At 35.9% G+C, this 24857-nt stretch overlaps 5 protein-coding genes across 7 annotated transcripts in view; 4 read left to right on the top strand and 1 right to left on the bottom strand.

Annotated features, from left to right (window-relative positions):
- Nucleotides 1-4220, top strand: part of LOC124639127 (protein 5NUC-like) — a 59783-nt gene extending 55563 nt beyond the window's left edge. Inside the window, exon 4 of one of the 2 annotated variants that reach the window (XM_047176360.1) lies at nucleotides 2650-4220. In XM_047176360.1, coding sequence (XP_047032316.1) covers nucleotides 2650-4038 — 1389 coding nt within the window. In that variant the 3' untranslated portion in view covers nucleotides 4039-4220. Of the gene's footprint in view, nucleotides 1-209; nucleotides 1940-2649 lie in introns of those variants that run through there. The other variant, XM_047176361.1, reaches the window with a different exon arrangement.
- A 1-nt stretch (nucleotide 4221) lies between these two features.
- LOC124639109 lies at nucleotides 4222-5680 on the top strand. The gene is made up of 4 exons (XM_047176339.1): nucleotides 4222-4288; nucleotides 4426-4777; nucleotides 5004-5155; nucleotides 5361-5680. The coding sequence occupies exons 1-4, from the start codon at nucleotides 4222-4224 to the stop codon at nucleotides 5678-5680; spliced, it is 891 nt and encodes a 296-aa protein (XP_047032295.1).
- A 614-nt stretch (nucleotides 5681-6294) lies between these two features.
- On the top strand, nucleotides 6295-8853 carry LOC124639108 (5'-nucleotidase-like). The gene is made up of 3 exons (XM_047176338.1): nucleotides 6295-6306; nucleotides 7272-8457; nucleotides 8834-8853. The coding sequence occupies exons 1-3, from the start codon at nucleotides 6295-6297 to the stop codon at nucleotides 8851-8853; spliced, it is 1218 nt and encodes a 405-aa protein (XP_047032294.1).
- Nucleotides 8854-12083: 3230 nt separating this feature from the next.
- On the bottom strand, nucleotides 12084-16935 carry LOC124639126 (SET and MYND domain-containing protein 4). Of its 2 annotated transcripts, XM_047176357.1 has the most exons (3): nucleotides 15488-16935; nucleotides 14652-14768; nucleotides 12084-14252 (listed from the first exon to the last, which is right to left on the bottom strand). In XM_047176357.1, exons 1-3 carry the CDS (start codon nucleotides 16933-16935, stop codon nucleotides 13805-13807), a joined length of 2013 nt encoding a protein of 670 aa, XP_047032313.1. In that variant the 3' UTR covers nucleotides 12084-13804. The 2 variants fall into 2 exon arrangements, with proteins under 2 accessions (XP_047032313.1, XP_047032314.1); XM_047176358.1 differs by lacking the exon at nucleotides 14652-14768 and having other exon boundaries at nucleotides 12085-14252.
- Nucleotides 16936-16962: 27 nt separating this feature from the next.
- LOC124639128 (protein OSCP1) lies at nucleotides 16963-18198 on the top strand. Its single transcript, XM_047176363.1, has 2 exons — nucleotides 16963-17097; nucleotides 17215-18198. Exons 1-2 carry the CDS (start codon nucleotides 16986-16988, stop codon nucleotides 18027-18029), a joined length of 927 nt encoding a protein of 308 aa, XP_047032319.1. The 5' UTR covers nucleotides 16963-16985; the 3' UTR covers nucleotides 18030-18198.
- The last annotated feature ends 6659 nt before the right edge of the window (nucleotides 18199-24857 follow it).

Below are 24857 nucleotides of genomic sequence, written 5' to 3'. Positions count from 1 at the left end.
CTAACGGATCTCGGTATTTAGTTGATTTGAGATGTTTCATTTTCATGTTAATTGCTTCAACATAATTTACTAACTAACATTTGTAAGTTGCTGCACTAAACCAGTTTCAGTTCGTCGTTGCATGTAGTTTATAATTCTTAAGTATTAAGAAGATTGCATGATTATCCAAAAGTAGTAGACAGTGTTCATTTATCTTTTTTTTGTTTCAGTCTCTGGGAAATCATGAATTTGATAATGGAATATCTGGCCTCACACCGTTTATTGAGAATCTTACATGTCCCATCCTCTGTGCAAACCTCATACTTACCAAAGAACCAGAGTTGCAAGCTGAACGCAACTTAATGGATTCTGTCGTCTTTGATATTAATGGCACTAAGATTGGAGTCATTGGTTACCTTACACCCGACACTAAAGTATTAGCTATCAGAAATGACGTGGAATATATCGAAGAAGTGACAGCCATTAAAAAAGAAGCAACCAGACTTAAAAATATGGGAGTAAACATTCTTATAGCTCTCGGCCATTCTGGCTTTACCAAAGATTTAGAAATTGCTGAAAAAGTAGAAGATATCGATTTAGTTATAGGTGGACACACTAATACATTTTTATGGAATGGGACCACACCTGACATTGAAAAAGCTGAAGGGCCTTATCCAACCTTAGTAAAACAAAAGTCAGGTAGATTAGTACCCGCTGTTCAAGCATACGCGTACACCAAGTATCTAGGTAAATTACACATTTTATTTGATTCTAATGGCGAAATCATCAGATCAAACGGAAATCCTATTCTTCTTGATAATTCAATTAAACAAGACCCTGAAGTACTAGCAATTGTGAATCGCTATCGTGAAAACATAATGATAATAACGGAAGAAGTTGTTGGTACTACGTCAGTGATATTAGATGGACAATCATGTCGCTTAAAAGAATGCAACATGGGAAATCTGATAGCAGATGCTATGGTATATAAGTATGCTTCAGAATATAGAGGATATGGTTGGACTGATGCTCCAGCTGCAATAATACAAGGTGGCGGAGTTAGAGCTTCAATTGCTCATGTAAATTCACCAGCAAATATAACAAAAGGGGATTTGTTACGTGTTATGCCTTTTGATGGAAATATAGTAAAAGTTACAATTCATGGGAGAGATGTATGGAGGATGCTGGAACATTCAGTATGGAGGTACAACCCGTTACGAGCTCCAGGGCAATTCCTCCAAATGTCTGGAATGATGGTAGAATATGATTTTCAACAGCCTCCTGGGAAGAGAGTTATGAAAGTCTACATGAGATGTGGCGAATGTCTCAATCCTGAATACTCTGTTCTGAATACGACAGGAAAGTACAAAATATTAATGCCAGCCTTTTTATCTATGGGAGGTGATGGTTTTTCAGTTTTCGATGGTCTGCCTTCAACTCCTTTGCATTATGATGAGTTGAATTGTACTATGAACTACATAGAAAAACATAGTCCAGTTTATCCATCTACTGAGGGTCGAATTATAATCAATAATCTAGATAAATTAAAGAGCTCAGCAGCAACATTGAATTTATCTTTGTCTGCAATGGTAGCCCTTGTCTTCTCTTCAATACTTTAAAATGATTTCGTGATAGTACTTACTTTACAGTAACATTTTTTTGTTAAGGAAATTATAAAATATGTTCACCGTATTTTCTTCATAAATAGTACAAGAGCCATCCGTTAGGTAAGTATAATAGGTTCTATAAATATTATGGATAGTACTTCTGTACAGAAACTTACGCTAAAAGCCATTCCATGTTCAACTTGCACTTATTGAAGCCGTGCATTTACCAGATCAGTATTATATACAATGTAAGTACTAAAAGTTACTTAATTTTCTATTGTTTTCTTTATTATTTTTCTTGTTGAGGTTGTTATTTTCTTACTTTTACATAATATAAAACACTTATGTATTAATTATGTATTTGTATTTATTTACCTTCCCTTCCTTAATACTAAACACAATACTGTGTTAATAATGCGACACTAATCCTTTTTTTAGAACGACATCTGAAACAAAGTTTGGACCATATTGGTGCATTGAAAACTACGCAGCTTAGCTAACAGAGAGCTATTTATAAATTCGCCAGTTCGCGGACGCGTAACAAAAATCGTTAACAGACAGTACATAGCCTGTACATGAGTACTATGTACTACCTAGTTACCTATAGTAATACACCGCACCGACCAATCAATAAAACTGCAATTGAGCGCCGACACAAAATATGTCCGAACAAAGTAATCACGATGATTGAATGATATTGCACTACGTACATACGCCGTTCTCTATGATACATACTAACTGACCCCTGTTGCAAACTTTCAATGGATTCGCGAGCGGTGAATTTTCGCTTTGAAACTCGACTGTACCTTTCCATGTAGATATATACTGTATCTATCCCTATTGAATTCTGACGTTGGCATATTCAAACAAAGAGTGACCGGAAAAACAAGCGGCAGCTTATTACGCAGGCGTAAACTGACCCTAACAAATGAAACTATTTTTTATTTGGGTACATCTGTGGTTTACTTTTAAATATTTCAGTTACCTATAATTAAGTTACACGTTAATACGTGTTAATCATAATAAAGTTGAATTCTTGCTACATTACACTTTTTTGTTTCAGTCTCTCGGAAATCACGAATTTGACAATGGAGTCAGCGGGCTCACTCCCTTCATAGAAAATTTGAAATGTCCAGTTTTATGTGCTAATCTTAATCTTAAGAAAGTGCCAGACCTTGCAAGAGAACCAAACCTTAAAAAATCTATTATACTTGATGTTGCCGGTCACAAAGTAGGTGTAGTTGGTTATCTAACTCCTGATACTAAAGTATTAGCTAAACCAAATGATGTAGAATACTTTGAAGAAATTGAAGCCCTCAATACAGAAGTGAAGAAACTCCAAGCGCAAGGAATAAAAATTATTTTTGCTGTTGGACATTCTGGGTACGAAAAGGACAAGATGATAGCTGAAGCAATAGACGGTATTGATGTAGTTATTGGTGGGCACACAAACACGTTCCTCTGGAATGGAACAAGTCCAGATTCAGAGCGCGCTGCAGGTTACTATCCTACTTACGTTAAACAAGCATCTGGAAGAACCGTTCTAGTTGTTCAAGCATATGCTTATACAAAATACTTGGGCAAACTGCACTTAGTATTTGATTCAAACGGTGAAATCATAACAGCAGATGGGGCTCCCATACTTTTAGATAAAAGTATACCGCAAGACAAAGATGTCTTACAAATTGTAAACAAATACCGTGAAAGTATCCTCAATATAACTGAGACAGTATTGGGGCATACATCTGTAATTTTAGATAATGATAGATGCCATCAGGATGAATGTAACTTGGGTAACATGATCGCCGACGCCATGGTATACAGGTATGCTTCAGACCATACCGGTGAGCACTGGACAGATGCGCCAATCGCTGTCCTCGGTGGATGTGGTATTCGATCAACGATAGCGCATGCCAAAATGCCAATGAACATAACTAAAGGTGATTTACTAGAAGTAATGCCTTTCGAAGGCGACTTAGTGGCCGTTACGCTCAATGGCAGCGTCCTTTTACAAGCTCTTGAACATTCAGTTGCTGGCATTAACAACGTTATGGGACTCGGGGGATTTCTACAGTACTCTGGTATTAAAGTTACATACAACTTGAACAAGCCAGTGGGATCTAGAGTTGTCCAAGCTGAGGCGAGATGTTGGGCGTGTGATGTACCTAGGTTTTCAAAAATACAAGAGAAAGATATTTATAAAGTGTTGATGCCCGGATTCTTGGCAAATGGCGGGGACGGATTCGCGATGTTCCTGGGATTGCCAAGGGATATTTTAAATTATAATGAATTGCAATGTACAGAATACTATGTTTCCCGCCAAAATATAGTTTACCCACAAATCGAAGGGCGAATTACTTTTGTGCATGAAAACGGAAACAGTTCGTCATCTATCGCAAAAATATCATTCTTAACAATTATAATTGCTTTTGTTTCTTTACTTTTACTTTAAGCTAATCCAGTATTTTAGTACAAATTGAGTAGAAATTAATGTTTATCGTATTAATAACGACTGAAACTTTTTTTAAATCTCTAGTTTATATCGATGTGCTAAGTATTATTTACTAAATGACTGACTATAATGTGTCCTAAATTTGTTTTATTTTCTTGTGAAATAAACTGCTACATAATAGATATGATTATTTTATTTTCCACTGCTAATTTCCTAAAAAATCTTCTTTTCAAGGTGACGGGTTTTCAATGTAACTAATATTTTACACGTGGCTCCACATTATTTTACTAACATATTTTAATCTATGTAGAAGTAGCAATGCTTTATACTTTTGTGTCCTAACCAGAACTAAAAACTTCTAATGATTAATTATGTCTTTTGTGTAAGTGTTTATTAATAACAATTATATACTAACACTAATTAACACTAACTGTTACTTTCAGTCACTGGGCAACCACGAGTTCGACCAATATGTGGAAGGATTAGTGCCATTTATCAAAAACTTGACCGCACCTGTTTTGGCAGCCAACCTCGTTTTAGACAAAGTACCATCTCTGCAGAACCTTGAAAACTTAAAAAAATCAATAATAATAGAGATAGATAAGGTTAAAATTGGTATTATTGGATATTTGACGCCAGAGACAAAAACTCTCGCTCCTGGAAACGACGTTGAGTATGAAGACGAAGTAGTAGCCCTCAGGAGAGAGGTACAGAAATCAGAGAACAAAATGTTAACATTGTGATAGCTTTGGGTCATTCTGGATATAAAAGGGACATGGAGATTGCCCAATTGGTTGTAGGCTTAGATATAGTAGTCGGAGGGCATACTCACACTTTCTTATCGAACGAAAAAAATATTTCAGAGGTCCCTGAAACGGTTGGAGGAGACTACCCCACAGAGTACAAGTCAATGGTAGAAAAGTAAGAGTTGTACAAGCTTACTGTAACAACAAATATTTGGGGAGATTGCATTTAGTTTTTGACTCAAATGGTGAAATTACTCAATGCGATGGCGCTCCCATATTGTTAAATAAAGACATTACAGAAGATGATGACCTTGTCCACATGCTTGAAGCACATTCAGACGAAATGAACAAGCTGATGAAAGTAGTTGTTGGTAACTCATCAGTTAACTTGGAACAAAGCATGTGTCGGTTTAGCGAATGCAATTTAGGTAATTTTATCGCTGACGTCATGTTAAATTATACCCGGGAGGAACATCATGACGTGGATATAGCAATCGTGCAAGGCGGAGACATTCGATCGCCAATTTACCAAGAAGGAGGCTTCCCATTTAACATAACCCAAGGCGACTGGTTGAGCGTACTACCGTACTGGCACACTGCATATACTCACCATGAACGGAACAGTGCTCAAAGAAACTCTGGAACACTCAGTGTCTCAATGGTCTGATAAAAAGGGAAAGTTCCTACAAGTTTCTGGAATTGAAGTCGTCTATGACTTGGCGAAACCTGTCGGTAATCGCGTTGTTCAAGCTAAAGCTGTGTGTTCTCAGTGTGGACACGCAATGCGGGACGTAAATAATGACGATGAATACAAAGTCATTATGCCTGAATTCATTGCCAAACAAGGTGATGGTTATGAGATGTTCGCGAATCTCCCTAAAACTGTACTCCCTTAGGGTCAATTCCCACTGAAAGAGCAGCGGCCGGCAGCGGCCGTAAAGAGCACGGACAATGTAAGAGCGCGGCGCGGCGCGGCCCAGCGCGGCGCCGCGCGGCCCGCCGCGCTCGTGCTCAATCCCTTGCATTTACGGCCGCTGCCGGCCGCTGCTCTTTCAGTGGGAATTGACCCTTACAGTGAATTCGACTGTGCGGTGGAATATTCAAAGAAGTACAGTCCCATTTATAAGGTAGTGGAAGGTCGAATTAACCTACGTAATACAGATAGGTAAGGCCAAAGAGGTAGAGAATTCACAGGTAAAACAATAAATTATATCAATGTAGAAAAAATACAAAACATTCGAATAGATTTTACAATATGTTTTGAATTCATTTTAGGATTTTATGATTAATATAATAACTAGCTGGGTAGGTTAATCATGTAATTGATGTGTTGAATTTATGTAATATGATTATGGCCTTCAATTGACACTGCTGTAATTTGACCTGTTTTTCAAAGAAAGCAATAAAAATTTATTCCGATGATTAAGTCCACAATCTATAAGAGTAAAATTTTGTGTTCCAGTGAGATTATGATAATAGTATGTACGATCATCATTTTTTACTTGGTTTCATGAAACAACGGGTAATTTAAGACCTATGATTATATACTCATTATAAAAGTAAACCTATGTATTATGAATTACGTAGGCAAAACCACGGGGTAAAACATTATGTAGGTTAATTTTATTACGGGTACATATTTTTCGGGTAATTTTATTACGGGTTTTATTTAATTAATTATATTTGTTTTGGAATAAATATGTATTTTGTTAGATTTTTTGTAAAATGATGTCTACATTTGTTGAAATTTGTTGTAATTTTATGAAAACTGAAGTATATTAGTCACTTTGCAATCGTTGGTAGTTTATATAGTCCAAGACTGTGATTCTAAGAGTCTCTTTATTTTTCCCTTCGAATTTCAATATTGTTTTATGTTAATTAAGACTCATCTCTTTTTCCCGACTATCAAGAAGCGTGATCTTTTTTCATCCTTACATTTATCTAAAAGAATAGGTATTCTCTAAGCTAACTTTATTTTTTTAATGAGTACTTTTTGTTCAAAGTAAATAACTTAATCTTTTGTCACATACTAACTTACTAATCTTTTTAACACAATTAACCTGGTATTTCTGAAGACTTTTTCGTGTTCATTAATGATAGATATATTTAATGAAGTACTTACTATTTAAACGCTTGTAAACTGAGATGCAAAAACTATTCCTCGATGAATAGATATGTACTTACCTAACCAAAAAAGCTTGTGGGAATGACCTATATCTACCAAAGAATTTTATACAGAACTTTTAAAGAAATAAATATATTTTGCATGTTCTTTGTGATTTTATTTTATTCCCCTATATAAATATGTAGGTAATGTTTTTGTCCATTGGACAAGAAGAGTTTAATCTATATTTGCAATAAATCCCAGTCGTAATAGAAGAAAGAGAGGAGGCGGTTAATTCTTAGTTAATTAATAGAATGAAAGAATACCTAAAATATAGATAGTCCTACTGCAAAAAGTTACGTAACACAAAGTTTTCGTTGCAGTCACTTGGCAACCACGAGTTCGACGAAGCAGTTGATGGAGTAGTTCCATTCATTAGAAACTTGAGCGCCCCTGTTGTGGCCGCTAATCTCATTCTAGACAAAGTACCTGAACTAAAGGATTTAAAAAACTTATACAAATCCGTCGTAATAGTCAAAGATCACGTTAAAATTGGAATCATAGGTTATCTCACGCCACAGACCAAAGACTTAGCCCCCAAAAATGATGTTGAATATGAAGATGAGATTCCAGCCATACGAAGAGAAGTAAAAAAACTGAAACAACAAAACGTTAACATTCTAATAGCCTTAGGTCATTCCGGATTTATAACGGACTTAGATATAGCGAGAGAAGTAGAAGACATTGACTTAGTAATCGGAGGTCATTCAAATACATTCCTTTGGAACGCCGCTAGTACCTCGGAAACACCTGAAGTCCCTGAGGGACCCTACCCTACTGAAGTGAAGCAAGCAGATGGTAGAATTGTTAGAGTTGTACAAGCTTACGCTTATACTAAATATTTGGGTAAACTGCATTTACTGTTCGACTCAGCTGGCGAAATTATAAAATGCGAAGGTACCCCTTTACTGTTGAATCAGGAAGTACCAAGAGATCCTGAACTTTTAACAACAGTTAATAAATACCGTAAAGACATGGATCGCATAAACAATGAGCCTGTCGGCACTTCGTTAGTTTCGCTGAATGGGACTGGCTGCCGGTTAAGAGAATGCAATTTAGGCGACTTAATCGCTGATGCTATGCTAAACTATACGAGGGAAGAACATCACAAAGAGTACCCCGACGTGAATATAGCAATAGTGCAGGGAGGCCGGATACGAACATCAATATTTCATGAGGGCACGCCCTTCACCGTCACTAGAGGCGACTGGATAAGCGTATTACCATTTTCAGACACATTGGTTATCGTTACAATGAATGGGATAACACTCAAGCAGAGTCTCGAACATTCTGTGTCAACATGGCGGACTATAGACAGTACGGGACAATTTCAACAGTTTTCCGGAATGGAGGTGGCTTATGACTTAGAAAAGCCAGTAGGCTCCCGTGTCGTCAAAGCGAGAGCAGTATGTTCAAAATGTGGATTTTATGAGTTGCAGGATGTAAAAGATGACTATGAGTACCAAATGATGATGCCAACTTTTCTAGCCGACGGTGGGGACGGATACAGTATGTTCACAAATCTTCCTAGAGAAACACTTCTTTACAACGAGCTGGACAGTGTGTTGTATTATATGAAAAAGTACAGTCCCGTGGACACGCACTTAGACGGTCGAATTAAAATACTCAATCAAGATAAAGTTAAGGTTTCCGACGTAAAAATTGAACGAAGGAGGATGCCTTCAAATGCAGTAGCAGTTAACTTTAGTCTGAACATGTATTATGTACTTACGATGTTATTTTTATTGAAATACTCACTAGAATCTATGTAAAGTTAGTATGAATTTAATTCAATATTAGTAGTAGTATTTTATGGGTGATAGACCAATTTTAGTATTCCATAGTATAATTTGTATTGTATCCAGTGTTTATCTATATTTTCCAGAATATAAAGACATAGACTAATCGATATACCTACCTGTTTAGGAATAAGATTAAGTAGTGAAATGTATTAAAAATATGTTGTAGAAACCGTGATAAACTAGACTTAACATTAACACATGCGATGGGGTGATAGAATATTTACGATTTTTTTTCTGATACAAAAATGTTGCATGTAATGTATGTAATGAAGTACAATTTATGCAAACTAGTGTTGGGCCCAACAAAAGTATGTACAATACACTGTATAACACAGAACATAATTAATGTCCCATATTCGTTTTTTGTGTCGCAACTTATACGTACAATGTTATGTTGTAATCACTTATTTTTGTCGTCACAACTTTTTAAATACGAACAGTTAAATAATTAACAATTTTATTTAAAAATAAGTAAGTCTAGTTACGGTTAATTACAAATATAGAAAGCACGTAGCTTAATTATGTTTAAGTATTAGTTGATTGGGTGATTACAATTTTATTTATTATTTGTATGCATGACACACATGACACTACCTCTTATAAGTACAAGCATATCAAATATGTCGACTTACATTGTTTTATGTTTTAATTATTTAATTTGTGTTATTTATTATTTATGTTATATTATTTATGACGCATTTCTCTTACGTAATTATTTGACGGTAGCTCAGTAGATGGTTGTTGTGGTTTGAGTCTAGGGTTCAATTCCTGAGCCGAGTTAGAATTTGTTTGCAGATAACTATTTTTGTGCATGTGAGCTTTACAGCATTTTAACGCTAAGCATGACAAAGTTTAGTGTGGGCCAACGTGTTTTATTTAATATTAAACATTTCTTCTTAAAAATCTCTTTTATTTTACGTTGAAACTGGTTGAAACAACATTCCATTGAAATCGCATTTTGGGTTATTTGGAGGAATTAAAAATGATGATTATTTTTCACACATTTATTCAGTGAAGTAAGTTACATAGAAAATAAAGGGGATTCGTTCCCGATAATATAACCAGTAATACAAATAGGTAGATCAATATTAGACCAATGGGGTTATAGAAAATACTTGTAGAAGATTTTGAAAATAAAGCTACTCCCACACTCAAATTAAATAGAAATTACTCCGAGTGGCGGTAGCTTAGGAACTTTTGATTGTGCCGCTACCAGACTATCCTTCTCATAAATAGACAAAATGACGCATAATTAAATCTGCAAAATGAAGCTTAGATCTTGGAAAACTTAGTTCATAGATATTTCTGGAGTTTTAAAGAAGTTTTATAATCTCATCTGTCTATAACTTCAGTATGGGAAAACCTTTATAAAAATACTCAACTATATCAAGAACTTTTGTGTAACACATGTATGTCCATGTGTAAGTCAAAATACTAATTACTTTATATGAATGAGCGACATATAATTCGTAGTAATTACTATGTATTTGGTTATTTCTTCATTAACATTAAATCCTCGTATATTATTCTTAAACTTTCCACTGCTTGTAAAATGAAACAGGGAATTAAATTCACAGAGATACGCTCAGGATAACAAGTTAAGAAGAAGTAGTCAAATAACTCTAACGATAGACAATTATATTCTATAGGAACAGCTTAAAATACAGGCTGCTCCAAATGTCCTTATTCCTAATCTAAATACGACAATATCATAAACAGACATACATACAGATTTCAAAAGACTATGTTATATCGTAGACATCAGTTATAAAGATAAACATGTTTACTTCTACCCCGGAGAAAGGAAACAGCGGAGATGCCATAAGGAAGGTAGGTCAGGCGCCTTCTTGTAGGTCAAGCGATGTAAGGTAGGCGTGATCTGTTACTAGAACTACCGAGACGTTCGGGTTCCTTGTCAGATCATTACCAACTGTCATATATTGTTCGTGATTGATTGGTGATTTTATTTTGAAAACAAAAGGAAACAAAGAGATGGAACCCATACATGGAAGGCGTGTAATGGCGGAGCTTGTAACATTCTTCATGCCACGAGCATCCGCATTTTGGCGCGCTACTTTTTAGGAGACTGCGTGATGACACCTCCGCTAGTCATTTTGTTTTCCATGACAACTATCAATTCTGCTGTGTATGTTATACAATATTAAAACATTGAAATACTATTTGGTTAATTTAATTTAATTCCTGATATTTAACATAAAATAATACCAGTCCACGATCACAATGCTGCAATTTACAATACGCAACTATGGCAAGAGCCTGCTAAGCAACACTCACTCTTATTCCTTGTACAATAAGCACCAATATCATCTACGATATCTCTTAAATCATTACAAAATTTAGGCACCATTTAGGCTTTGCTTCTGGCTAAGTAGAACAGTTTTTGCAGATATTTTTTTTATTTAGAAAATACAACACAAAAGTTATTTCTTTACAATGAAAACATAGGAATGCTGTTTGTCTATATTAAAGAAATTTAATTGGAGAAAAATGGTAAGATATAATGCTCTATTCCACCTTATTTGTTCGTTTAGTCGAACAAAACGCACCCTTAGGTGCAAACATACAGCCAAATATTTGCGTTTTCAATTCAGAACATGTTAAACAATGAAAGGTAAGTTATTTTCAGTCAGAAACTGCCTAAGTGCCTCTGTCCTTGAATAGCCTCATACTAAATTGTTTCAATTTTTAAAAATTTACATCAACACCCTAATTTTGTATCACAATGTCTTTGTGCGAATATTGACATTTATATTGTAACTGTCAAATGTATATTTTTGTTGATATTACATAATTAGGGTGTGGGTCTACCTATAAGCCAATTATTTTTATAAATTTCTACCTAACTGTCAGACCATATCATATCACACGAAATACCCTTTTTAGAGAACAAACCTTCATTCCAAACATATAACATAAAGTTTGTTAGTATTATAGACACACACATCTACTTAGATGTTTTACTAGTGTGTGTAAAATATGTACATGCACATTGTGTTAGCGACTCGGCCACTACTGGGGCCCGATTCTCCTAATTTTACTTAAGCAACATACGATTCACACTGCGATCCAATCACGACTGGATTACGGTTGAAGCGTATGTGACATTCCGTTATTTTTTCTTTGAAATAAACGTTTTTATCCTTTTCTGTCATTCAATGCTGAATCATATTGTCTGCAAATGATTTACGATTGCAATATGATTGTAGAGCAAACTACCGTATAGACCAAAATCACCAAAATAACAGACCAATCGTAAACCAATCGAATGTCGTTGGAATACGATTGGTCTTATATTAGTAGCAGAATGCCAGATATGGTTAAAACTGCTATTGCGATTATATTGCGATTTGATTTCTATTCAATTTTGACATTATTAACTTAGGAGAATCGGGCCCCTGAGCGCTCCCAAGCTTACGCATACAAAGACAATGTGCATGTACATTTACACACACAGGTAATGCTCACCCGCTTTAGTGAGAAAACATCTAAAAAAGTTCTTACAACTGAATACATAATACCATTAATTTTATGTGGCACTTTAAAAGAGACTTTAGTGCCAACAGCTTAAAGACGATTTTTCAGATGCCAATGATAAGACATCCAAACGTTAGTATAATCTTAGAAAATGCTATACTACTAGAGATAATGAAATGACAATAATCATTCACAAACTATTTTTACATCGTTGTGGTAAGTAGAATAAAGTATTTTATATCTGATACGAAATTCAAATGACATTTCTGATTATTTCATACGAAAGAGTATGTACGAAAAAGTTGATATTGATCAGATATGTACCTACTCAGACTATTACTTTTTATCGAACAGATTCAAATACTACATATGATTATTCTTCGAGAAGGTTATCTACGGTAAGTAATGTCAAAAAATCGAACAGCTACTTATCTTAATCTAAGACACTACTAACTACCACTGTTACAGTTACAATAATGATTTATTTTTTAATTAAAAAGATACTCATGTCGATAAACTTAGCTCAAAATAGGTACTCTACTTAAAAATAATTATAATTTGCATAAAATCTAATTGAAAACATAAACGAATATAATTTCTAACTAAATTGGTGGACTGTACTTCATCTTTATAAGATCCGATCTCATTCGTGAACTCAACTGACAGCAGATGGCGTTGCAATCTGTTTTCCAAAATGGCCGCCGAGTAGGATGGTCTATGTGATTTATTTTTCTAATTTAATGTTGCAAATTCTTGCACATTATTACATAAAAAAAATTCTTTGTAGTTTTGGAACTACCAACTTTATGATAGGTCTTCATTGTACTCTATTCTCAATGAAATTTAAATTCATTCCCATCTGTCAGTTTTGAATAACGACAAATTATATTAAAAAAAATAGTAGAGTAATTACTGAATTCAAAATGTTACTATGTTTTTTTTAAGTTAATTTAACATTTGCAGCAGCTTTGGCAGTTGAGATCGCGAATGCAGTCAGCACATAACAATAGTTAACATTATATAAATTTAAATTAATGTAAATAATGCTACATAACTTTTAACTGGAGATTTCTAAATAATTTTTATCCAGATGTAATTCTTGCTATAGACATATTTTTTACCAATCAAGAACCTTGTTAAATAGTCTCATAAATTTCTTTCATGGTTCAAATAAATATACTCAAAACTTCGACATTTTAAACTTATTCTAAAATACTAATATGGACTAGAAACATGTGTCTAAGTCAAATATAGGTTTACCTACTAATAGTAATAGTTGAATATAGTTAGGTATAGCAGGTAACTACTATGTAGGTATCTCTAGCAAAAATACGAAAATAGGTACATAAAGTATTTTTTTCTAATACTTTTTTGTGCAAATTGAAAAAAAACAAGAAGCAAAAGCAGCCACAAAAATGTAGTATCAAATACAAATCACACCGAAACAGTAAATAAAACTTCAAAAACCCTAAAGAAATACTCAAATCGCATAGCTTAGAAACCAACTAACGCTAAGCCATAACATTTTATCAAAATTATAACGAGTTAAACAAAAAAAATTAGGCCAGGTATTGGGCACCTTGGCCAGTGTAGAAGCGAGAGGTAGCCGATGGAGAAGTTCTGGGGCAGGGCAATTCCCACTGAATGAAGTTGCTTAACCCATGATGAACAACTCCTGTCAAGATAGCCAGACATTGCTTGAGGGCCTCCTGACATTCAGCCGCCTCCTTGCACGGCATATAAGGCTCTAAAGCCGTAGCTAACTCACATAGTGGCTGATACAATTTCAGCGCTCGATCCTTCTCAGCTTTCTGCAGAGCCTCGATCACATTACCATTTAAAAACTCATCTCTCTTACTTATGATGCCATCGGGTAGATCTTTGAGGACATCCAAGCCCTGGTACAGAGGCCAGTCTTCGGTGCAAGCCTCGCAGATGCAGGTGAACTTGTACTGAGATTTGAGAATGGCTTGCCTTTCCTCCTTGGTATGCACTGCATGATGCGCTCTGAAAAAGTTAAAGAATATATTAAAACATCTGTTATATAAAATAGGGTTGTTTATAGAATATTAAACTGTGTTATTTGGAGGTATGATTGGTTATAATTGAAAACATTATGTCTTTGCTTCTAAGCGTTTAGTTAGCTTTTAGCATTGTGCAGGTATACTGTACAGTTCCTGTGTAGCTGTGCCTATTAGTTTGCTGAACTAGCGTGCGTTAAATAAACGAGCATAGATAATTCAATACTATTTTAGAAAATTTTAGAACATTCTTGATAATTTTAGACCATTGTGGGTCCTTCTGTTCGTTCTAGATAATTTAAGACCATTCTAGATAATTTTAGGGCATTCTAGATAATTGTAGACCATTCTAGATAATTTTAGATGTTTCCAAAAATATGTCTACTTTATATTGGAGCGTCCGCAAGCCGCCAGCGCGGCGCTGACGCCCCCTTCGCTCGCCTCGCACTTGCTGATCAGCTTGGACGCCACCTTCGCCTTATCGCGCACCACCTCGAAGTACCTAGTGTTAATTACACAGGCACGTGTTAATAGGCATTGTCTTCATACTTTATATATTCATTAATAAACAGTAGAGACATGCATTATGTTAGTAGAGAGATCATGCAGTCATGCAACCTGAAATTCCCATAGTTCAATCAAGTCTGACTTCAACAATTGGATTAAGAGGACGAATTGGAATTTTTGGCGCCAAGGATCTCAATTTTTCTCAGTAAATACAAAACGGATCAAAATACAACTTGGTTACCTGAAAGTTCATGATATAAACCTTATTTTGTTAGACGTAGAAACATGACGTAGAAACATTAGGTAACTTTTATAACAGAGAAAAATATATCAAACATACCTCTTTTTAAAAAGAGATTCACATATTATGGGCAAACGGGACCGATTTAAGCCTCTTAACTTTTTTAGTAGTTAAGTATATACATACTCTTTAAAATTGTAGAAGGATTTTTTATCAAATTATCATTTCTAAATAATAAAATTACAAAACCATTTTGTCGCTTACGACTTTTAGTTATAAGCTAGCGCGCGTATTGTTATCCTCGCCCCGCTCAGGCGCTCCGACCCCTTTTGGCGCCTTAGATGCGCGTGCCGTTTATGGAATTATTGTTGACCAATTTGTCGCCTTAAACCATAAGGCTAGAAATATGCTGAAAGCTTTGAAATGACATAGAAAAAAAATACATATTTAGAAAATATAGTTTTTATACTGACCCGTAATTATCGAAAACTTGCATTCCTTTCAAAATAGGACGAATTGCAATCAAACTTGTTTGTGCCGTCCCCAGTTTAGTGTACCTCACCACATTTGGTGCACATGAATGATTCAGCAGACTCAGGAATGCATATGCTCCACATCCTATGTTATATTCATCTACATAGTTGCCGTCTTCATTTTCAACATTAGTAGTGATGCCATGCATGTTTGTTGGAGCAGTCATGAGGTGCCGCATCAAAGAATCAGCAGTGAAGCACTTAATTCTTTCTCTTAAAACTAGATCATCAGTTTTCACAAAATTAGCCACAGCTAAATAGTGCATAAGTATTGCAGCACTGACAGCCTTTTGGAAAATATCAGATACATCTCTTTTCTCAATATTTGTAGAAAGTGTATGAATTGCTGAATAATATTTTGAAGAGTATACCCATTTGTCTCCTACACGCTTACATCCCTTATTTTCACGTTTAGTTTTTGCACTTGCAGCTGCAATGGAAGTGAACACTTGATTCCAGGTCTCATGTTCAGTTCTAGCTCTAATAGTGATCCTCAAAGCAAGCAATTCTAATTTAGTGAATTTTCCCTTGAGCAAGCTTGCAATTAATGCACATTCATAGGAATGATACTGGTCCCAGGCCTCGGTCACACATGCTCTGCTGCAGTATAGGGTCACACAGCAATATGGACACGGGTATAGATTAAATTTCCTGGAGAAACAATGAGCGCAGCAGATAGTACACTGTGACTTCAACAACACCCTCACATATGGATCCTCTTGAACAATTACTTCACCAACATCTATATCCTCCGCTGCAACTACATGTCTACCCATGTCTGAAGTATACACCACTTTTAGTTTCTTACTAGCATCTAAATATTTCTCATGCTTATCCTGAGCTTTCAATGTCAATACCTCTTCTGCAAGAGCTTCGTCCTCCTCACATACTTCTGGTGATTCCCTTTCTTTTATACCTTCTTCGCACTGTTTCATTCTTTTCAATAGTTTATCCCTAATTGTAGGAGGGTATCTGAGAGTGAAGACCATGTTAATATCTTCTATGCAAGCCTCATATTCCTTCATAGCAGCAAGTACTGCTGATCGGTTAGCTATGGCTAAACTGTAAGTTGTAGATGTTAGAGGTGCATACATTAATGCCAAGTTATAGTATTGCCATGCTGAGAATAGGTCGGCTCGTTGATACATACCGTTGCCAAGGTTACGGTAATAGCCAGACGAAAATTCACATTTGTCTTCTTTGAGTATAAGTGGAATGACCTTGTATTTTGTTAAGATATCATACACATAGAATACTCGTTGGACATTGTCTGTGAGAGTTAGCAGATCACTGGAAATATCATTTATTCTTCTGTCTGCTCTTAGTTCCTCTAAAATTCGTTGGTAAACTCGATCAATACTCATGTTGAGGTTATCAAGTGGATACATATTGATTACTTCAGTGTTTTAAAGGTCTGAGTGAAAGCAGTACTGTGGAAATGTCACACTTCGCGACTCCCTTTATTGTTATTAATTTAGGATGTGAGATGGTCTTCGTGATTGAGCAGAGACTGAAAGCTCAGAATATTACACTGGACAAATCTGAAAGAGGTAAGTTGAAGCTTTTCAATAAAATTAAATTACAAGTGAAATGAGTGGAAAATCAATATTTGGTATTTTTTCGTGAGAAACAAGTAGATTTGAATGAAATTCTTGTATTTATTGCAGTACTCACCGATGTAGCAACTGTGTTGTTTCATCCTAAACTATTAGACGAGTTATTTATACCGCAGCCAGTCGCCACTCACACACTTATAAAACAACTGCTTCAAGACATATCCGCCACTTCAATAATGAAACTAGACGACTATTCCATGAGCAAGTTATGGGACCTGATGACTATGATTTTCAAATGGCAATTGTCTGTAGCGACGAATCAAAATATTTTCGACATCACCCGCCGTCATCTGAGAAGTGTGGCCATGCTTATGCCTGAATTTTACCCAAAATGTATTATTGAGCAAACCATGAGGAGATTTGAAAACTTATCACAACAATTTAGCGATGACGATTTTAAGTGTCTAAACAGTACTCTGATTCTTTGGTTTTCAGAGTACCATGCAAAAATTTCTGTCCTTATGAGATTGGGACTGCAAAGGAAAGATGGTACTTTTAATTTACCTTCCACGATAGGCACAAACATTTTGAATAATTTAGGTGAAAATATTTACAAGTACGATAACAGAAAAAATCCAATCGATGAATTTGAAAGCCGATGTGCTGATACAAATGAAATTAATTGTCTTTTGGCATCAATAGAAAAAGTTCATTCTAAAAATAAAATTGAATTACAATTGCCTATTGAATTTGGAGGTGCAAGTTCAAAAATAAAGACTTTGGAAATTGCTAGAGATATGCAGTTTGAAACAATAGACACAAGCGTTAAAATAAAAAATAGTGATCTCACTTTTATTCCTGACATTCCGAAATCTCCACAAGAGGATCTACTAGATATGTTGGGAGCAACGGGAGATTCAATGTAAAAGCTTCAATTAACCATAGTGCATGTGATTAAAAAATATTAAATAAAACTGTGAGTCTATGCAAAATTGTTTCCCCATAAAATGGGTAATCGACTGTATAAATTGGCAACACTGTAATTTATCGATTCATCTTTCATCTTTGCACGCAGCAGCTCATCCCTCCTTTCTCCCCCCCTTGGTCAGTCTCGCCTCCCCATGCATCACCCACCGCGAGCTACCCCTGCCCCCCCCCCCCCCCCCCCCTCCCTTTAATTAGACTGTAATGTGAAACTGAACTGGTAGCTTTAGCCAAGTTAGTAGATACCTTCCGACTAGCTCGGAAATACCTAACTGAACCAATTTGAAAAAGTTCTTTCACAGTTTGGACGTTACACTATCAGCGTAAAATAAATTTTAAGATCTGGAACACCTGATGTGGAACCCCAAGAGCCCAGCTTCTCTGTACCATATACAGGTATGGCGTTTTAGCAAAAGTTGTTCAATTTGATAAGCACTTTCTATTGACTTATACAAATTGAAGATCTAAAACATCTGATGTGCAACTCCAGGGGCCCAGCTAGACTATAGCATATAGAGGTATGACGTTTTAGCAAAAGTTGTTCAATCTGATAAGCACTCTCTGTTGACTTATAAAAATTGAAGATATAAAACACCTGATGTGGAACTCCAGGAGCCCTGCTAGACTATATGAAGCATATGAAGATATGATGTTTAAGCAAAAGTGGTTCAATCTGATAAGCACTCTCTATTGACGCATTTTTCTTTTCTCTCTCACACAAACAAATAATAACGAAGATACAACAACGCTTGAATTTCGTGTTAAGTCACTGCTTAGTACAAATTTTACATACCTAGACATGGCGTCACGAGCCCCCACTCTCTAACTTTGTTGCGTTATATCTCATTATTATTTTGTATGTCTCTTCCAGACCTCGGGACTACAGAGTTCCGAATTTTTGGGAGGCAAACGTGGGGCCGAAGCCAACACGCTGAAGTCCTTTTGAGACAACTTTAATGAAATGGTGACACAAAACCGACGATTATCCCTTTATACACTATAGCAGTGGTTCTTAACCTTTTTGACATGAGGGACCACTTTAACTAAAGTTTGTCTTGCCGGGGACCACCTCAACGGTTTACCTAAATTAGCATTCATTTCTTTATTATTTATCAAAAAAAAATTGAATTTTTGGGTCAGTACTACTCAAATCTAAACGCATGTCGGCAGTTGTGTAGGTAAGCAAATGCAAATAAAGAAAAACTTGCCTATGTAGTTTCCAAATGCGCGAGCGAAGCGAGCGCGAAATTTTTATCGGTCTTAAGCCAAATATTACGTAAAATATAGCCCAAATGTACTTAACTTTTTATTTGTTGACAAATGAAAAAATAAGGGCATATAGTTTCTGAATACGCGAGCGAAGCGAGCGGGAAATTTTATCGGACTTAAACCAAATATTACGTAAAATTTATCCCAAACGTACTTAACTTTTTGTTTGTTGACAAATGCCAAAATAAGGGCATATAGTTTCTGAAAACGCGAGCGCAGCGAGAGCGAAATTTTATCGGACTTCAATCAAATATCACGTAAAATGTAGCCCAAACATACATTTTCATGAATGGGGGGACTAGGTACGACACACCCGATATACGTCCATGCGAAAACCCCCGCTCTCAATTATAACTCGATAAAAATTGAGTTAGATAACGTATAGCAACGTCGCGGACCACTTGGAATGCCTCCAGGGACCACCAGTGGTCCACGGACCACCGGTTAAGAACCACTGCACTATAGAAATGAATCCAAGGACAATCCCCGGTGGACGTCGTTAAAAAAAAGACAATCCCCGGTTCTGTGCTAAACTATTGCTAACTATGGAGGAAAACTACTTGGGCTATTGTGATGGGATGTTAGTGGATGACAATGTATTAGGTACATGTAAAAACGGCAGGTTGGGACTCGCCACCTCACTTACTGGGCCCCCGGGAACCAGTCACTGAATAGCAACAAGAGGGCAACAGGGACATGAGCGGCTAAAGGGTGAGGATACCTCGGCAGACTTTAAACGCAGATTACGCGCTCCCTGTGCTTACCATGACGCACCTACCCTCCGAGCAGGGCTTCTAATCCTGCTCTAGCGACTCCACTCTGGACGGCCAAGCCAAGCCAGAGGCGTGAGACCCCATGGTTTACTCCGACCGGCCGGAGATGGGGGACAGTATACACTCCCTGGAGAACTCAGTATATATAGCCCCGCGGGGTCGCTACTCCCCGTCATGAGCCTCAGATGTCCTGCGGTGCCTATATCTCATTATTATTGTCGTTATTATCTCAAGAGCCTTTGTCCCAATTATGTTAGGGTCGACTTCCAGTCACGATGCAACTGAGTACCAGTGTTTTATAAGGAGCGACTGCCTATCTGACCTCCACAACCCGGTTACCCGCTCAACCCAACACCCCTTGGTAAGACTTACTGGCCTCTGACTACCCATAACGACTGCCAAAAATGGAATGTTCAATGACAGTCGGAACCTACAGTTTAACATCCCCTCCAAATAACGGTCATTGGTATCCAAAATATACGTAGAAAGTACATACGAACTTAGAAAAGTTGCATTGGCAGGCACTTGCCAGACCTGGAATCAAAGACGCACGCTCATACTTAAGAGATTGGTTCTCTACCCACTAAACCACCACGAATTCCACTAAGTCACCACGACTTTGTCACCTATTTAATGTTTTTTTACGTAATATTTTTGCCACACACAACTTAAATGCGGACTAATTAGAATCACTACTTTTATCCCTATGTTCACGTCTATTGCGACTATTCAGATCTTTGATTTTGCTGACCCCGTAGTCGCTGGCATAAGGGACAGGATCCGCGTACGAAGTCGCGGGCAGAAGCTAGTACATAATGAATAATAGGTAGAACCTGGTAACCTTTAAGCGATTTTTACGTAAGATATATTTTTGTCAGCGTTTTTAAGTTGAGTACTTACATACATAGACAAACCATAATAGAGATATGCAGTGCAACAGGGAGGCAGGGGGTGTGACTAGTGGAGGTGCCCCTCCCTACCTGCGGGCTATCTATTAAAATACGTTTTCATTCGTATTCACTAAATTGAAATGAACTTTACAGACATGTGAGGTACAAGTACCTATCTGTAGGTATCGGATTGCATTACGGCTAGCCGTTATCAAAAATAAGAGCTGTTAAAATATGGCGTTTCAATTATTACCTACCATTAATACTTCGTTGTATTTTAGGACCTATAATGTAATAGGTAGGTACTAAATATAGTTAATTATAAGTAAATGCATTGTTAAGATATCATGTCGCATCCGCCAGTAGGTAATAGATATGCATAACCGACACTTTTAAACAAACGAATCACTGTGTTAGTAAATTGTTTATGTTAATCTTTTGTTTCGCAGAATAACGTTACATACACATAGTAACTTACAGCGAACAGAGGCTCATTTATATATAGGTACCAACTTAATTAGCTACGTAATATAATACCTAACCGAATTGTGTGAGTAGGTACTGCCTGACACGTGTACCCATTTCACATCGGTTTTGTACCAAAATACCTACGTACTGGCTAAACATTTTATTCCTAAGAATAGTCTTTTAGGTAAAGTCCTGTGAAATTTCGTATAGGCCGTCCACACCTGTAAAACAGGGCTTTTTATAAAACGATGCACGAGGTGAGAAGATAATATTGAAGTAAGACATCTAGGTACAGTCAGCAGCACAAGTTCCTATAAAACAACAAGTAAATGTCACGGCTACAAAACAATAGAACCACTTTGCTATCCATTAGAGAATTAGAAGAACACAGCTTTTGCATTGGGATTATAGTGTTCATGTAGGTTCTTAGTAATATTGATCGTGTCAGACTTTTGTTAGTGACTGTACGTATGTACGTAGGAATGTAACAGCTTTTCATTTCAGTTAATGCGACCTTGAGTCCCCCTCGACACGTGTTCATTCAACACGCCCTATTACATTACGTCAAGAAGCATGCTTGTAGTGCAACGAGGCAGGTAGGAAAAAGTATAATATTTAAAAGTATAATATAACAGAGGTGAATTGTATAACTTATGTATTTTGAAATGCATACTTCCGGTTAGACTGGAAGCCGACCCCAACATAGTTGGGAAAAGGGCTCGGAGGATGAGATGTATTTTGAAATGCTTATAGTAAGAAAACAATTCAATTTTTTTCAAAATGTAGCTTTTGAAAAAAAATACAAAAAAGGAAGGGAAGATTGCCTTGAGTAGTGGACATTAGAAATAGATATCAATATGTGTAATCAAAGTTTCAAATAAAGAGTTACATTCGTTTATAAAAATAGTTTATTTCACACATCACAAGTTTCGAGTCGCATACCAAGTACAGGCTACAAACACATCTTTTTATCATTTTCCTCTCAAACATTGACTTCACAATAAAAAAATGACTTAGACTTTAATAACAAATTAAATAAGTAAAAAAATGTGTTTGTATTTACAATACGTCACAAGTTATTTGCATTGAAATGCGAATACAATAATAGAAACCAACTATTCTAGTCCTTTGAGATCTTATTTACAAATTGTATTTACATTTCTTTTACACTTAATATTTAATTAGAGTACAGTTCGCGCCAATTAACTTCGCATTTGTGAAGTTGGTTTCTTGACAGTAAATGTAATTTATGTAGGAACCGAACAATGCGCCAGGATTAAAATGTCTGATCTTAGAAAATGGAGAGGTAATTAGCGCAAACTGTAAGTAGGTGAAATGCAATCATACTTACTATTTGAACTTCTTGCTACAGTTAATCATTGCTCAAATGTTATCCTGCGTCAATTTTCATCATCATCATCATCTCAGCCATAGGACGTCCACTGCTGAACATAGGCCTCTCCCTTAGATCTCCACAGATACCTGTTGGAGGCGACCTGCATCCAGCGTCTTCCGGCGACCTTTATAAGGTCGTCCGTCCACCTTGTTGGTGGACGTCCTTTTTATTTATTTATTATTCCAACAGCCTAACTATAAACAAAATATCTTACAACCCTAAAAAGCGAAGCAAAACAATGATCCTATAACCAACTACAACTAAAACAATTCAATAATCGATTTTGTTATAAAAAGAATCATGATACTTTGGTATCCGTTTGAAAATAATCTTTAGTCAATAATTTTGAAAAATCTATCAAGGTCACACTCTTTTAAGGCGATTTACGTATACCCATGCATAATCGATATCGATCTTAATATTATAAATCGAAAAGGGTATGTGTCTATTTGTCCGTCCTTCAAGTCATCAATTCGTTTCTTAGTTTTTTAGTCACTTTTGTTAACAACACAACGGCAGCAATTAAAGAAAATATAATACCTATTTACTTCTTTTATTTTAATCCTTAAAAATCCTTCTGTTTTAATACTATTTCTGGAATTAACTTGATAAAACTATTGGCCGCGCCCCGAAGGACCTTCTTGTCGTACATGGATAAAATATAGTCTATATCACTCGGGGAAAATCCTTTCACTGTATTTGTAGCCATCAGTGAAATAATTTTTAGTTTCGAAGCCTTTATAAGCAAACCAAAATGTTTCTTCTTTATTATATCAGTATAGAAGAATACATAAAGTTGAAAGTTTGGCACGAACTGTAGGAAGCCTGTTGGATTTTTACATATGTAGCCTAACTTAACATGAGTTTCAATAGCCTTAGTCCAAACATGCTGACACCTTTAAATACCAGGAATCCTTAGTGACACGAAATAAACTAATCACAGATCCGTACTAGATACGCTGAGCGTCTGCATAGCAAAGATTAACCAACGGAAATAATAAATGTTACGAAAAAACCTTATTCAGCATAGCAGACTGTTATTAATTATTGTATAGATTTACGAATACATACTTCAAATATATTTTCGTTATTATTAATTATGAGTACTGTACATCAATATTAATCAATTCGGTCGCCAGTCAATCTCGTGAATGTCAAAGGACGTCTGTTTTGGATGGTACCATAATGTAGCTACATGTAGGTCCATAGCATACATACTACATAATGGTGACTGGACGCTCGTTATTTCGCTAATTAATGAAGGGGTGAGGGTGGACTGTCTGTAGTCAATACTTTCATATTTACAGGTGTAGCTATGGATTGAGATAATGGTTTATCTGTACAAATCAATATCGAAATAAGGTTTTTAAGAGCACAAGTAACGGCTGGATTTTAAAGACTGCGCAAGCATCATTCTATCTCTGTCATACTTGAGTAAATTGACTTTTCAAGTAAGTTACTTTTGAGTATTTCTGAGTAAGAATATTAAATTATGATGCACTGCTCTAAGGATTGGGTACACTGTAATATTATATTAACTTTTAAGTAATGTGTATGTAGTTTATTATGTAAATTATATGTTCAAAAAGGCTAGACTATATAAGTAGGTACTTATTGCTATTTAACCTATATATGTAGGTATTACCAAATTGTGGAGTCACTCTGTTTTAGACTAAGACATTCATAAGTGTTTTCATTACAACTATGTATTAACATTATACAATAAAAATGCTTATGTGGCATTCCTGCCTCTGATATTAGCACCTGTATTATATAACGCTGACGATATATTTTTTAATGCAGTTAGTTGTTATTTTCAATGTCAATGAAATTTTATTTATCTATGAAAGTAAAATGCGTACCAATACGATAAGTTAGGAATTAAGGTTATTTAAGTAAATACAGATTAAACTACAGTCAAGATTAAAATATACAAACGTATTATTTGCACATAAATGGAATACCGGATAATTT

This window comes from Helicoverpa zea, chromosome 18 (assembly GCF_022581195.2).
Source record: "Helicoverpa zea isolate HzStark_Cry1AcR chromosome 18, ilHelZeax1.1, whole genome shotgun sequence".
Classification (NCBI taxonomy): Eukaryota; Metazoa; Arthropoda; class Insecta; order Lepidoptera; family Noctuidae; genus Helicoverpa; species Helicoverpa zea.
The sequence above is the reverse complement of the archived record's forward strand: the minus strand, read 5'-3'. Positions and strand labels throughout refer to the sequence as shown.